At 52.0% G+C, this 15,892-nt stretch overlaps 1 protein-coding gene across 5 annotated transcripts in view; it reads right to left on the reverse strand.

Moving 5' to 3' along the window:
• Nucleotides 1-4,124: 4,124 nt before the first annotated feature.
• Nucleotides 4,125-15,892, reverse strand: part of MDH2 (malate dehydrogenase 2, NAD (mitochondrial)) — a 20,408-nt gene continuing 8,640 nt past the window's right edge. For 2 of the 5 annotated variants that reach the window (XM_011976310.1, XM_011976313.1), the window contains 7 exons: nt 14,442-14,525; nt 13,858-13,967; nt 11,455-11,580; nt 8,360-8,437; nt 7,193-7,292; nt 6,679-6,830; nt 4,125-5,349 (listed from right to left, as the gene is read on the reverse strand). In XM_011976310.1, coding sequence (XP_011831700.1) covers nt 5,218-5,349; nt 6,679-6,830; nt 7,193-7,292; nt 8,360-8,437; nt 11,455-11,580; nt 13,858-13,967; nt 14,442-14,525 — 782 coding nt within the window. In that variant the 3' untranslated portion in view covers nt 4,125-5,217. Of the gene's footprint in view, nt 5,350-5,599; nt 6,831-7,192; nt 7,293-8,359; nt 8,438-11,454; nt 11,581-13,857; nt 13,968-14,441; nt 14,526-15,892 lie in introns of those variants that run through there. The other 3 variants (XM_011976311.1, XM_011976312.1, XM_011976308.1) reach the window with 3 other exon arrangements.

Here is a 15,892-nt window from a genome sequence, read left to right on the forward strand (position 1 = left end):
CCTGAGGAACATAGAGAGACCCCGACTCTACATAAAAAAAAAAAAAAAAATTACAAAAACTAGCCAGATGTGGTGGCATATGCCCGTAGTCCCAGCTACTCAGGAGGCTGAGGCAGGAGGATCGCTTGGGCCTGGAAGGTGGAGGCTGCAGTGAGCTATGATTGTACCACCGCACTCTGGCCTGGGAAACAGAGGGAGACCTGGTCTCAAAAACAAAACAAAGGCCGGGCGCGGTGGCTCACGCCTGTAATCCCAGCACTTTTCGAGGCCGAGGTGGGCGGATCGCCTGTAGGAGTTCAAGACCAACCTGGCCAGTATGGTGAAACCTCGTCTCTCCTAAAAACACAAAAATTAGCCGGGCATGGTGGTGGGTGCTGGTAATCCCAGCTACTCGGGTGGCTAAGGCAGGAGAATTGCTCAAATCCGGGAGGAGGAGTGTAGAAAGTAAAATGTTTCCTCTTCAAAATTTCTCTTCTTGTTAAAGAATAAATCATAAGTGTTAGAAATAATTTCTTTTAAAGACTAGCGTCCTTCAAACCTCCTTGCTTTGTGCTAATAACTCTTTGTTAAGCCCTATCCTATGTAGCTGTTAGATATAAGAGAATAAGTACATTCTATGTCCTTGTACTTTAACCAACATATTTGTGCTACATATGCTCACAGGCACGTAGTACATTCTATGTTCTTGTACTTTAACCAAGATATCTGTGCTGGCTGTGCTTCCTTATTTGGAAATGTTATTACTTTGGAAATGTTATTACTTTTCTTTTCTTTCTCTTTCTCTCTCTCTCTCTTTCCTTCTTTCTTTCAACAGAGTCTTGCTCTGTTGCCCAGGCTAGAGTGCAGTGGCACAATCTCAGCTCACTGCAACCTCTGTCTCCCAGGTTCAGGTGATTCTCCTGCCTCAGCCTCCAGAGTAGCTGGGACTACAGGTGCGTGCCATCATTCCTGGCTTATATTTTGTGGTTTTTTTTTTTTTAGTAGAGATGGGGTTTCACCGTGTTAGCCAGGATGGTCTTGATCTCCTGACCTCGTCATCTGCCCGTCTCAGCCTCCCAAAGTGCTGGGATTACAGACGTGAGCCTCTGTGCCCGCCAGGAAATGTTATTACTTTTCTAAGTCTTTTCATAAGCAACTTCCTCTTTTCTTTTGTTCTCCATGACTTTGATCTATTTAGAAAAGTTTTAAGTTAGCCATTCAGGTTCAGTTTAATTGTAAGGTCTAGCTCCAGCCAATGGAGACAAGACACAGTAGCAAGGAAAAGCTGCGTAAAGGATAAAAATTGCTTCCCTCCTTTATTCAGGTGTGCTCTCGCCATTGTTCCATCCGCAAGGAGCACCCTTTCTGCAGAAAGTAAAATTACCTTACTGAGAAAACTTCTTTGTCTAAATGCTGATTTTTCCTTGTGGTACTGGGGAACAAGCATTCTGTTTCTGAATAAACATTTTACTTATAACATGGAGGTTGTAGTGGGCCGAGATCACACCACTGCGCTCCAGCCTGGGTGACAGAGTGAGACTCCATTTCAACAAAACAAAACCAAAAACAAAGACTGGTTCTTGGCTTCCCATGGCAAAGGCCTTGGCCACCTCATTTTGGTCATTAACACCATACATGCAGCCACTAGTCTTTTGTTCCTCACCGAGGGGGACAGGAGTTCTGTGTGAGGAGGTGGCCCGAAGGATGGGAGGATGGATAATTGTAGCTTGGAGGCAGAGGCGTGGTGGGTTTAATCCACACTGACAACTGCCTGATGGACTTCTGGGTGGCAGAAATGGGGCTGGGAGATGCTGTTTTTCCTCCATGTCACTGTCATCTCCCCTCCTACTCACCACCACCCCATCTCTGGTCTCCAGCGTCCGAGTGGTCCCTGCCTTCACATTGCTCCTACTTCATGTGCACCTGCAGCTCAGACATTTCTGGGAATCTGACTAGAAAATGCAGAATCTGGACTGGGTGTCATGGCTCACGCCTGTAATCCCAGCACTTTGGGAGGCCGAGGCGGGAAGATCACTTGAGGTCAGGAGTTCGAGACCAGCTTGGCCGACATGGAGAAACTCCGTCTCTACTAAAAATACAAAAATTAGCTGGGTGTGGTGGTGGCGCACATGTAGTCCCAGCTACTCGGGAGGCTGAGGCAGGAGAATTGCTTGAACCTGGGACACAGAGGTTGCAGTGAGTCGAGATTGTACCACTGCACTCCAGCCTGGGCGACAGAGCAAGACTCCGTCTCAAAAAAAAAAAAAAAAAAAAAAAAAAATTACAATTAAAAAGCAGAAGTGAGGTCCAGCAGCAGGCTCCAGGGTCAATGAGACTCCTCCACCAACCAGCCCTTGGTGGAGTGTAAGCAGCCTTGGCCGCTGTGTCACCATCCTGCTCAGCTCCTGGGACGCTCTGTTCCTGCCATCCACAAGCTCTTCGGCCTGTCTGCTCCGGCAGCTGTCTAAGACGCCCATCCCACCCTCCCTGCTGGTTGAAATCCTGCCCAGCCTGCAGAGCCAGAGCATATGCCATCTCCTCCTCCTCCTCTTCCCTCCTCCTAGAGATCTTGATAGGGGCAGTCCTCCTTGACGCTCTGCCAAGACATGAAGTAACCCTCCCTCCTCTGGAGTCCCACAGTACTTCCTCTGCATTTTTCTTGGGGATTCTCAGTACCTGACTCATCTATAAGCCCTGGAAGGCAGGGGTAGGCCTACAGGGTGAATAGCCCAGGGACAGCTGGTATCTCCAGGCCCCTTCATCATCATCTGAAAGAATTTAGGATATTCTAGGTTCCAGGTCCTCCCTTTAGGATGCTAGAGCTGAACTTCTGAGATGGAGCCAGAAATGGGCCTCTTCTTTTTTTTTTTTTTTGAGACGGGTCTCGCTGTGTCTCCCAGGCTGGAGTGCAGTGGCGCAATCACAGCTCACAGCAACCTCGAGCTCCTGGGCTCAAGCAGTCCTCCCACCCCAGTGGGAGTATCCTGAGCACTCTCTGGGGGGTTCTTAAGGCGTACCCCTTGGTTTATATGGAGAGGTAGTGACCACCCTCAACCAAGACACAACCTGACCTAGCTTGAGTCCCAGGTCCTGTCAGGGTTGTTGCAAGGATCCCATAAAATGGTAAATGCACCCCAAATACAGCCAGCATAGTGCTCTGCACACAGAACCACCGGGAGGAAACAGCGCTAAAGTACCACACTCAGAGTCCTGCTCTCTACAGCAGTGAAAACCGAAACCACCGAGTTATCCACCCTCAAGGTTATCCGGCTGTGAAAAGAATGGCAGGCACAGTGGCTCATGCCTGTAATCCCAGCATTTTGGGAGGCCGAGGTGGGAGGATTGATCAACGTCGGGAGGACCGGCCTGGGAAACAGCAAGTCCCCCCGTTCCCCTGTCCCCAATCTCTACAAAAAATGATAAAATTAGCTGGGTGTGGTGGCAGGCGCCCATAGTCCCAGCTACTGGGGAGGCTGAGGTGGGATTATTGCTTGAGCCCAGGGATTGGAGGCTGCGGTGAGCCATGATCACATGACTGCACTCCAGCCTGGGTGACAGAGACCCTGTCTCTAAAGAAAAATTTAGAGAAGTGACAAGGGCAAATACACAGTGAAAGGATGTAGGGGGGGGCAGCTCCTCTCCAAAAATGGCCACCAAAGGGTCAGGTCTCCCGCAGCCACACCCTTGTGTGGTTCCTGCCACGTCGGTGGGGGCCTTATGACTTGCTCTAACCTAGAGAATGCAGTGCAAGCAAAGCTGGGCCAGTTCTCAGCCCAAACCTTAGAGCCTGGCAGCTTCTGCTTTTGTCTATGGGAATCAAGTCATCAAGGAACCTGTGGACCTTGCTATAGAGGCCCCGTGAAGGAGAGGCCAGAGACCTCGGGGAACAGGCCAGCTGTCCGGGCATCTCCCAAACCCCAGCCTCGCGTGCTCCAATCCAGCCAAGCCTCCAGAGACTGCAGTGGGAGCTGTGGGCACAGAACCACCCAGCTGAGCACTGACAACCCCCAGGGTCAGGAGATATGAACAGAAATAGCCTAAAAGCCACCACCAGACTGGAGAGGGCTGGGATTGTTCAGTAGCAGATAACCTGAAGAGCAGGCTTCCTTCTCTCAACCTATGAAATATGCAAGAGAAGACAAATATTACCAGTGGTTCCTTTCCCGCTTTATTTTTTAGCTGCTTTTTGGGTTTTACACAATGAACATGTATTACTTGTAGAAGAAAACAATGTGATCCTTTATGATAAAATCCATTTCAGCTTTAGCTTTTTTGAAAAAAAAAAAGCTGTTGTGGGCAGATGAACATCCAAGTACTGGGCACATCTCTAGCCCTCCCTCTTCCACTGAAGGCCATTGCCTGTTGCTAGAAAGTTCCTTCCCAGGTATGCAGCTTTCAGTTTCCACTTCAGAGGCCGCAGCGTCTGGGGAATGGACTGCCCCCAACACTAAAGGGAGTCAAATCTCTTTAATTCCCCACTCCTCAGTAAGACGAAGTCCCTTCTTTAGGCCACTGATGGAAAACCTGGAACCCCCTTTTGATGGTGGCACGGCGTCCTCAGCCTTGACACAGCAGCTGGGGTTTGGGGTGTCCATGCGCACCCCCATCCTGGTGTCCCCACAGCTCTGGCCATCAGCTGTCTCTGCCACTGAACATCAGGGTTCGGTCAGAAGATGAAATCCCAAGGGGGACAGAGGTCAGCAGAGGAAGCTCAAAGAGAAAGGTGCTGTTTGCTTAGCCAGAAAACGGCTGCCCGGCGTTCACCGCTGAACTATGACCCTGTGGAGGTGAACTACCCCCGAGAGGAATCAGGCCCGGGCGATGCAAGGGTGCCAACAGGAGGGACGGGAGGAGCACGTACAGGTAACCTGTGAATACTGTGTCCAATTCCACAAATCAACATTTTAGACTTTCTTGAAGCTACTGATGAAAAGCGTCACGCTTCAGTCTAAGTTAAACATCATCTAGTTCTGATTAGTAATGAAGAGGTGGCAGACACGCTATAGTCAGCTCTCACAGGGAAGAAAGCACAGCACTGACAGAAGGGACCTTGAAAAATAAAATCAAGGACGGCTTTTATTGATGTGCCCATCGAGCCACCCACAATTTGGAAGGCATGATGATGTTAATACAGTAATCATCACCAAAGCAAATTAAAATACAAAGGTTATCTGCAACAGCTTTGCAGTGACATGATGCCTTTATAAATTAAGGAAACTGGCCGCCCGTCACGGCGGCTCACTTCAGGGTCTTCACGAAATCTTCCCCCTTCTTGATGGAGGCCTTCAGCTCGGGAATGGCATCCGAGATCATCTTCTCCTCAAAAGAGGAGATTTGGCCAATGCCCAGGTTCTTCTCGATGCCCTTTTTCTGAGGGACAGAGGGAGATGGGAACATGTTAAAATGAAGTTTCCAGGAAAGTGCTTGTTACAGAAACCCCGACTTGTCGCTTCATCAGTCCCGCCGAGGAGTCTGTCTACACCTGTGGGTTCTGGGTGCCTTGCTGGGGGCACCCTGCTGACAGGGTGGGTGGGACTGAGCTGCGGTCGGGAGTGTGAGGCTCAGAGTCAGAGGGTGCCAGGCAGGGGTCCCAGCACTGTCATTGCCTGGAAAAGTACCCTGGACAATGACTGACCTTCCAAACGTGTTTCCTTAGCTATAGAACAAGCACCATCTACCTCGGTGCACACAAGGACAGTGCGACAAGCACCCGGACGCCAGGCACTCAATCATCAGGAACACTTCACCGTATTCTCCCCAACAGAGCCTGTTTCTGGTTTTTGTCTCTCCCTGCAAGGTTGGTAAAGGACTGAAAACATTGTCACAGTCACCTGAATCAGGTGTCACTAAGTAGGTAAATGTCTGACATTGGCAAAAACAGATGTCTCTGCCACCGTCTCACCTCCAGAAACTGAGCAGTTTGTCTGGCGACAGCCTCAGTCCTCACCTCAACTCAATCCTCTCCTACTGCCTCCCCTGGCTCGAGGGCCTATGAGAGCTGGGTGCGTCTCACCTGCAGGCCCCGCCACACCACACACCTGCACCGACACGAGGACAGAACTGCACTGTCGAGTGCCTGTCTCTCACCAAGGCCTGGGACCACAGCTGAAGGATCTTTCCACATTGGAGAATCTCTGAGAAAGGCCCTGGGGTGGTCCAAAGAGTCATGATACTTTCTGGTCACATGACGAAGGCAACCACACATCTGCCTGATTTCTGCCCACAGGTGAGAAATGGAAACTCGGCTTGAGGGCGTATGAGTGAGACCTAAGGGTTTCTGTTTGCTGAAGACTCAGGCTCCCTGGACAGGACACACTCTGGAAGAGGAATTGGGCCTAGCAGCCCCCGCAGTCAGAACAAGACTAACAAGGAGCAACAGGGAGGTGTTCAGGCAGGGTGGGGAGGCCTCCCTGGGCTGCCTGGAGATGGAGTGTCTCATCAGTCAACATTCCTGTGGCTGCTGGGCACCCGCTGTCAAACTGCGGGGAAGGAGACCCACTTGCTGGGAGGTTCGCCCTTCACAGTCCATGATCCTCCCAGTTCTTCTTTCTCAGGTGTGCGTCCACCCTCGAAAACCCCAGCGCTTGCCAGGCAGGGACATGAGGTTACTGCACAAAGGGCTGGGGAGAGCTCCTGAGGCTTAAGCAGAGGGAACGCTCCTTCTTCCACAGTCAGAAGGACCCATGCCCGGATACGTACCCCAAGCAGCAGTGGCGTGGAGAAGTAGGTACATTCCGTTTCCTGTGACTTAACGAAGGAACATTCCACAACACCTTCCTTTCCATTCATTGCATCCACAAGGGAGAAGACGAAGCGGGCGCCCGCATACGCCATGGAGAGGGTGGCAGAGCCTAGGGGGGCACAGGCAGGTCAGCCAGGCTGGCGCCACACCGTGATGCCCAGGTGAGTCGTCCCGCCAGCCAAGAAACCTGCACACCTTCCAGCCTGACAGTCGAGAATTTCAGTCAGCACCCCTAATTTCTTTTTACTTATACATAAATGGTGTGGAATTGGCTCTGCCATCCTCGAAAATGACTCTTAATCCCACAAAGCAGGCCGAGCTGCCCTCTCACACAGGGATTTTCCACCAGGCAACTGCAAGTCAACACCGAAAAGGACCATCCGTGCCCAGGGAGAAGCAGCATTTCTCCCCAACCCTGAGCTCTTGCAGGGCCTCGCTGGTACCCAGCCCTGGGGCTGCCAAAGACTCTACCTGCTCCAGCTTTAGCCTTGACCACCTCCGTGCCGGCCTCCTGGATCCGCCCAGTGAGCGCCGTCAGCTGGTCCTGGGGAAAGTCCACCTTGGGGGTGCACTGCAAGCCAAGCGTGGGGTCAGTGAGTGGCTTCCAGCCCACGACTCCAGACCCACCGCCTCCCGCTCCCACTACTCCCGACCTCTCCTCTCCCTCCCATCACCAAGCATGGGAAAGGTTTTCTGTAAAGAAGAAAAAGAAAACCTTTACAGAAAAATGACACACTACTCTGGGCACACTGCCTGTGGGGTAGCCCTGCTCCACAAGGAGCAGCAAAAAAATAATAATAAAAACATTAAAAAAACAAGACAAAGTCAAATCAACTCTGTTGGGAAGTGTGGTGAGTCCGTGAGTCCCCTACTCATTTGTTTTTTGAGGCCAGGGTCTTGCTCTGTCGCCCAGGCTTGAGTGGTGCAGTGGTACATCATAGCTCACTGCAGCCTCAACCTCCCAGGCTCAAGCAATCTTCCCGCTTCGGCCTCCCAAATGCTGGGATTACAAGTATGAACCACTGTGTCCAGCCCTGGACTCATTTTTTTTTTTTTTTTTTTTTTTTGAGACGGAGTCTCGCTGTGCTCCCAGGCTGGAGTGCAGTGGCGTGATCTCGGCTCACTGCAAGCTCCGCCTCCCGGGTTCACGCCATTCTCCCGCCTCAGCCTCCCAAGTAGCTGAGACTACAGGCGCCCGCCACCACGCCCGGCTAGTTTTTTGTATTTTTAGTAGAGACGGGGTTTCACCATGTTAGCCAGGATAGTCTCGATCTCCTGACCTCGTGATCCACCCGCCTCGGCCTCCCAAAGTGCTGGGATTACAGGCTTGAGCCACCGCGCCCGGCCCCTGGACTCATTTTTGAAAAAAGCACCTCGCCCACTCCGGCCTAACCAGTAACCCAGTGAGGTTCCCAACAGTGGTTCTCCTTGCATGCTGGAGCCGGCGGGGCCCTGAGCAGCTTCCGCTCCAGGACTGACACCACCCTGCAGCAGAAGGGCGGGGCTGCCTACAACAGGAGCCATTCCAAAACCCTGCGCACGGTCAGGTCTTCTCCAGTCTGCCCGGACCGCCTCAGAGCAGGGCCTGGTAAAGGGGTTCCTGACCTGGAAGCCCCTCACAAGGTCACATGCGTATACCTGTGAGATCAGGGGGATGATGGTCTTCCCGGCATGGCCACCAATGACAGGGACGTTGACTCGAGCTGGATCCAAACCCTGGTGAACAAAGTGTGAAGCTGGATGAGTTAACAAGCTCTTTCAGTATGAAACATGTCACAGCCATCCACAGCCGCAACACTGGAAAAGCCCCGAGAACTCAGGGTGGAACAGTGAGCTGGGAGGACGCCCTGTCCAGCCCCTGCCGCACTTGGATCTCCTGCCATGGTGCCCCAAAAGGCTGAGCATGAGCGCCAGCAGGTGCCGTGAGGGTTTGCCGCCATCTGGCAAGGCCACCACAGGTCCTTCGTTCACAGTGAGCATTTGTGCCCGCTGGGGATGGGCACAGGAGGATGCTGCCCCCTGCAGAGGCCCCCCCGCCAGGCCTGGCATCCTCTTTCCCAGAGCCGGCTCCACTCCCCAGGCACAAACCCAGACTCCTCCCCACACAGAACAATCCAAATTCCCTTTTCTTCAGGCCCCACGGAGCAAAATTCAAACCCATTCCAGGACACCCAGGGGTGAGAAGTCTGGCGCCTTAAACAGTGATCGAGACAGAAAGAACAAACTGACTCTATGGGTCCAAACACCACAGTTCGAGGCAGGCTCATTTCTTAACCTGGAGGTACCACACCCCCAAGAATCTGTGAACCAGGTTTTTGTTTTGTTTTTTTTAGACAGGTTCTCTTTTTAGACAGGTTCCTTTTAGATAGGTTCTCTATCTCCCAGGCTGGAGTGTAGTGGCACAATCTTGGCTGGCTGCAACCTCTGCCTCCTGGACTCAATCATCCTCCCACCTCAGCCTCTGAAGCAGCACACATCTCCACACCCAACTTATGTTTTTTAAATGTTTTGTAGAGATGGGGTGTTGCCATGTTGCCCAGACTGGTCCTGAACTCCCAGGCTCAAGTCATCCTCCTGTGTTGGCTTCCCAAAGTGCTGGGATTCCAGGCATGCACCACTGCACCCGGCTGAACCAAGTATTTCTTAAAACAGACAATAACCTGGTGGGAGTAATGGCAGGGAGGGAACAACCACCTGCCCCGATGGCCATGGCCGCTCAAGAGCCCAGCCCTAGGTTGGGAAATGAGCCTGGCCTGGGAGAGGGAGGATCAGTCTCATGCACAGGCAAAGCAGGATCAGCTTCATGGAGCTGGGGACCAAAGACCTGAGAGGTTTAGCTTGGCTGTGTGTAAGCACACAGGTGCGGGCACTGTGCGGTCACCAGGGACACAGGGCTGAAGGGACACAGCCCTGCTTTCCAGAGGCCTGTCCTCGAATACAAGACTCCCAGAAATGGATGTTCCAATGGTGCGTGCTAAGACAGGGGACAGGGCAGCTCTGCAGCAAAGGGGAACGTGGCATTGGCCTGGGAGGTCCTGGAGTCATGTTGAAAGGGAATATGGCAGGTGAGAGGATGAGGGAGGAACCAGCCATCGGAAGTTTAAGGATTGATATGCATTCTTGATATGATACAGGAAATTTCCAGAAGGTCAGGCAGCCGGGGGTAATGACAGTCCACTTCACTGTTGGAGGCGGGGCCAGGGGATCTCACAAGGGCCAAGGTACCCTGTCCCCAACTCTTAACAGTGAAGCTTCAAGGCTGAGACAGGACTGCCCAACAGGACTTCCTGTGAGGACAGAGGAGGCATATGTGGCCACGGAGCATCTTAAATGTGGTTTGTGTGGAAGAGGGATACAATTTTAATGTTATTTAACCATAAATAGCCACAAGTAGCTAGTGGCAGCTGTGGTACAGGGCAGGACTAGGGCCTGGGGTATGCCCAGCCCTGAGAGCCCACGAGAATGAACTCTGTTGCCTCCAGGACGCCAGGGGCTGTGCCTCTGGAGGTGGGAGGTGGTACCCTGCCTGGTGTGTCCACTTCCAGACTGTGGCAATCCCAGGGGAACTCTGTACATACCTGTGCCCACCTGCTCACTCAAACTGTCTTTTTTTCTTTTTTTTTTAAGAGACAGGGTTTTGCTCTGTCACCCAGGCTGGAGTGCAGTGGTGCAATCACAGCTCACTGCAGTCTCAAGTGGCCCTCCCACCTCAGCGTCCCAAAGTGCTGGGATGACAGGCATGAGCCACCGTGCCTGGCTTAAACTGTCTCTCGGACTCAAGTCTCTCTCCCATTCCATGGAACTCCAAGGCCTGGGGCCATGCCTTTCGAACCTCTCTGATCCCCACACCTGTAACAGAGCCCCAGCACCAGGCCCTCAGGTACGTGCTGCCGTGTCTGCACCTCTAACTCCGCAGAAGCAGATGTGTCTGGCACTCAGGAGTAAAATGGAGGCCGAGGGTGCTGCGTGTGCACTTCCCACCACGCCGTGCGCATAACCTCATATCTGCCATCAGAACGAAAAGGGCTGAAGTTCAAGAGGAATCCTTTCTGGGGCCAAAGGAAGTGGTTCTGCAGGCTCCACAATGGAAGCGAGTCGAAAGCAGGCTGTGTAACGCACTGAGGACTCCAGGCCCGGCACTGGCACCAAATCAAGCTGACCTCAAGCCACAGCCAGCAGCTCAGTCTCAGTCCAGCAGCCCAAGGGGCCAGGCCCGGACTCTCCAGGGTAAGGTACCACAGGCAACCCAAAAAAGTCAGTGCCAGGGACCAGGGCCAACAACAATTCTGATACTTTGGGACTTCCACCACTTTCCTCAGTTCTTCATGTTTGTTAATTTTCCCACCCTTTATCTAGTGGCCAGCAGGTAAATCCACCTAGGACCAGTTTTCAGTGGGAAGGAGAAAGGGGAGGACTGGGGGAGCCCCGTCCAAGTCCAGCCACTGAGAAGCCCAGAGAAGGTTGTGAACCCACAGTGCTCTCGGCGAGAAGGAAGACAGCGAGAGCCGGGAGACAGACGCTGGCCAGAGTTGCCGCCGGTTGGGGCCAGGTGCCCGGAACCCACAGGAAACATGGGGGCTGCTTCCACCAAGAGGGCGAACTCTCAACACACTGAAAACCCCCAAGTGACATGCGACCTGGGCAGGCCCTGGTGTCTTCCATGCCCGTAAATGAGCACAGGTGGCGGGAGAAGTTCAGAAAGGTCACCTGAGCAACACTCACGCCGCCCTTACCTTCAGCTCTGCAACAAAGGTGTTGGCTCTGACGATGTCCAGGGTCGTCACGCCGAAGATCTTGCTGGGGTTGTACACTCCGTGCTTCTTGAAAACTTCTGCTGTGATGGGGATGGTGGAGTTAACCTAGGACATCCAAGAGACAGGCGTGGCTTGCCCTGGGTTCTAAGAGCAGGGCCAAGCCACAGAAGGAAAAAGGCTTTTTGTCAGACCTTCCCAAGGGTCTAACTAGTCCAAAGACGCCACATTAACCTGTCCTGTCTGATAACTGTGTACTGGCAAGCCACCCGCCACAAAGGACACGCCACACCACGTGAACAAAGAAACCCTTAACTGTAGAGGATGTTTCTTCCCTTGGTGGCCCTTCAGCTGAAATGTGTGATGATGCCTTCACAGGCCACCTTCCACGCGGCCGGGACTCACAGCTGTAGGGCCACTCCTGATGGGAGGGCGGCGCACAGTGGCTGTGTGCTCCAAGGAAGCAGGTCCACTGGCAGCTTGTTCCCTCTGTGCTACGACCCTGGCCAGGTCATCCTAACTCCCCGGGACCCAGTTTTTTCTTCTGTAAGCGGGAGAAATGACGACCTCATGAAGTCATTGTAAAGACTAAATGACTTCATGCAGGGCGAGTGCTGAACGCATCACCCGGCACACCAGAAGATGACATGACGGCAAGGTTTCTATCAGGCAATGCCTAGCTCACCAACAAAGGGAACAGCAGCTCTCTACTTGTGACCCACCACCCTGAGGAGGGCGAGCTTCTGGGGAAGGCAGGACCCTCAGAGGCCAGGAGCACGAGCTCTGCATGCCTGCTGGCATCCACACCTCTCAGTGACATCACGGTCCCTGCCCCTTCACCTCAATCGATCCTCATCCTCAGACACCAGGACCCAGGCTCTGCCGGGAAGGAGCAGTGAGGGGGCTGCTGTTAAACGAGCACAAGGCCCAGCAGGTCAAGCTGGGGAACCACGGCCGCCCTCAATGAGGGCGTGGCACTCAACGCTTCTGAGAGTAAGCAAAATCCAGTGAGTGGGGCCTGGGGGCTCTATGTGTCTACGACTGTGAGTGAAGGGATGGGGACGACAGGCCCAGGAATGGAAATCCTGAGGAGAATGCAGACAGTCCCACCTTATCCATGGTTTCACTTTCTGCTGTGTTAATTACCAGCAGTCAACTGAGGTCTGAACTTACTACATGGAAAATTTCAGAAAGAAATAACTCATGGGTTTTAAACCGGCTGGGCACAGTGGCTCATGCCTGTAATCCCCACACTCTGGGAGGCCGAGGCAGGAGGATCACCTGAGGCTGGGAGTTTGAGACCAGCCTGGCCAACATGGTGAAACCCCATCTCTACTAAAAATACAAAAATTAGCTGGGCATCGTGGCGGGCACCTGTAATCCCAGCTACTCAGGAGGCTGAGGCAGGAGAATCGCTTGAACCCGGGAGGCAGAGGTTGCAGTGAGCCAAGGTCGTACCATTGCACTCCGACCTGGGCAACAGAGCCAAAAAAAAAAAAAAGAAAAAAAAATTACCAAAAACAAAAAAAACTGCATGCCATCCTGAGTAGCAGGATGAACTCTGGCTCCATCCCGCCCAGGATAGGGGTCAACCCTTTGCCCAGCATACTCATGCGTCTACACCACCTGTCCCTGAGTCACTTAGGAGCCATCTTGTTTATCAGAGCAGCTGTTGAGAGATCACAATGCTTGTGTTCCAGTTGCCTTCTTTTACTTTATAATGGCCCCAAAGCGCAAGAGTAGTGATGCTGGCGATTTGGAGAAATCAGAGAAGTCATTAAGTACTTCCCTTAAGCGAGAAGGCAAAAGTTCCTGACTAAAAGGAAAGAAACAACTTTTATTATAGTCTCTTGTAATGATTGTTTTACCATTAGTTGTTGTTAATCTCTCACTGTGCCTAATTTATGAATTAACTTATCATAGGTGCGTATGCCTAGGAAAACACATGGTACATACAGGGCTCAGTACTTTCCACAATTTCAGGCACCTACTGGGCTCTTGGAACATACTGCCCCGGGTAAGTAGGAGCTACTGTGTCAAAAAGGGAATCAACGGGCCACCACAATCACGGCCGAAAGGAGCCTTGAGAATGGATTTCTCTTTAGTGAGGAAACTAAAGCAGAGAGAGATGGGATCTGCCCAAAGCTCGCGGCTGTGACAACGCTCCCAACGCTCGTTCAGTTCATGCCAGAAGGGGTCCTTAGGAAACGCACGGACGGGCCTCTGCTTAGTGCACCCGACCTTTCCATCTCAGCCCCTTCATCTGTGTACCCCCCCATCTCCCCAGCACATCAGCAGCCTCTGCTGCAAATCATGAGCCTTCCACGCACTGTCAGCGCCTAAGCGCCTGCCACAGCTGCAAGGGCCGGGCGCTGCCACACTCACCGGATTGGCAATGATGCAGATCATGGCTTCTGGGCAGTGCTGAGCACAGGCAGCAGCCAGGGTGGCCACAATCGTGGCATTGGTGTTAAACAGGTCGTCCCGGGTCATGCCTGGAAATGATCCAATATGAGATGTTAACAGAGAACACCACAAATTTCCAGACAGGCAGAATGTGCTGAGCGTCAGCTGTTACAGGAAATTTAGCCACTCAAGGTCCCCGTTTCAAGTCAGTCTCTCTTGCAGGGTAAACGATCCAGCAGGATGAGTGCCAGAAGTGAGGTCTGTGTGGGTGGAGCGGGGAGGACAATATCTTAGAAGGACCATAGAGGTTTAATAAGAACCCCCGAGGTAGTGTGGCGCTGAGGAGAGGGAACGGCGTCTGTGCACAGAGGCACAGGGAAATGGCAAGACGACTTTGATCCTAGGCCAACAAAGAGATGTGACCTTTACCCCACAGGCAACGGGAGCTGGTGGCATTTTCCCTACGAAAAAGCAACTGGATTAAACCCACTTTTAACAGAAAATGGGTTTAATCCCCACATCTTCAAGTGGGGAGGTACCAGACAAGGCTTTCAAACACAAACCTGGTTTTCTGGGGACTCCGGCCGGAATAACTACCACATCGCAGCCTTTTAGGCAGTCAGGCAGCTGTTCAGGTCCGAGGTAGCCTAGAACACACACCCCAGAAGAGAAATGTTACCGCTTCTGATTCAGAGAGGCCTGGAAAGTTCAGCCCTGGCCTTAATGCCAACTAATGGCCTCGAGAGAGGCTAGAAGCCCCACCTGTAACGTGACTTCCTTCTGTTAACGACTACTGCCCTGCGAGCTGACAATCCCTGTGGCAGGAACCCTCCCCTTCTACCCTGCTTTCCCCAACCTCTCCTTGCCCAGGCCCCAGCTAGAATGGGTCAAGCCCTCCAGGTTTCCACAAAAGCAAACTGAGCCACTGCTTGTCTTCATCCTACTCGTGAGCATTGTAAGTCACTCTTGGCCTCCAGTCAGAATGAGGAGCTGCTCGTTCCCCACCACCATCCTGATGAAAACTCCTTTTTTTTTTTTTTTTGAGATGGAGTCTTGCTCTGTCACCCAGGCTGGAGTGCAGTGGTACGATCTTGGCTCACTGCAACCTCCACACCTCCCGGCTTCATGTGATTCTTCTGTTTCAGCCTCCCAAGTAGCTGGGATTACAGGCGTGCACCAACACCTTTGGTTCAATTTTTGTATTTTTAGTAGAGAAGGGGTTTCACCAGGTTGGCCAGGCTGGTTTTGAACTCCTGAACTCAAGTGATCCACCCACCTTGGCCTCCCAAAGTACTGGGATTACAGGTGTGAGCCACTGTGTCGGCCCAAACTCCTTGATCAGAAGGCAATGAAGGCCAGGAAAGGAAACACCCTGTGCTGACAGACTCTAAATATTACTATTTCGTTTACTCCTATCATCTGAAGGAAAAAGTATGTTTTCAAAGATTTCAGGGAAGTTTGCTAAAATATCCAAAATCTGCTTTGATCTTGACTTTTTCCTTAATGCAGGAGCCTTCTTAACCCAAATATACAGCCCAAAAGAAAACGGGCAACCCGTTCAGAGAACTCTGGAAGGTGCATGAACATAAAATTTGCCAGGCAGCCTCCCCAGTTATTTACACCAACTTAAGACTCATGTAAACGTCATCAGACATGGTATCCTCATATGCTGTCAGAGGGGAAAGAAATCAGTAGAACCTTTCTGGAAAGCAATTTGGAGCTTTATAGTAAATGCTTTGAAATATTCATACCTACTAATTCTATGTTTAGAACTCTAAGACTTAAACAAGATGTAAAGACAAAGATACGTACTGTAGCTTATATTAATATATTTATATTTACAGAAGCAAACAGGAATCAGTCAATGGTCAACAGCAGAGCTATCATAAATGATAAATTACAGCTTTAAAAATAATTTTATCGCCGGGCGCGGTGGCTCACGCCTGTAATCCCAGCACTTTGGGAGGCCGAGGTGGGCGGATCACGAGGTCAGGAGATCGAGACCATCCTGGCT

Source organism: Mandrillus leucophaeus, unplaced genomic scaffold (assembly GCF_000951045.1).
Source record: "Mandrillus leucophaeus isolate KB7577 unplaced genomic scaffold, Mleu.le_1.0 Scaffold164, whole genome shotgun sequence".
In the NCBI taxonomy this organism is placed as follows: domain Eukaryota; kingdom Metazoa; phylum Chordata; class Mammalia; order Primates; family Cercopithecidae; genus Mandrillus; species Mandrillus leucophaeus.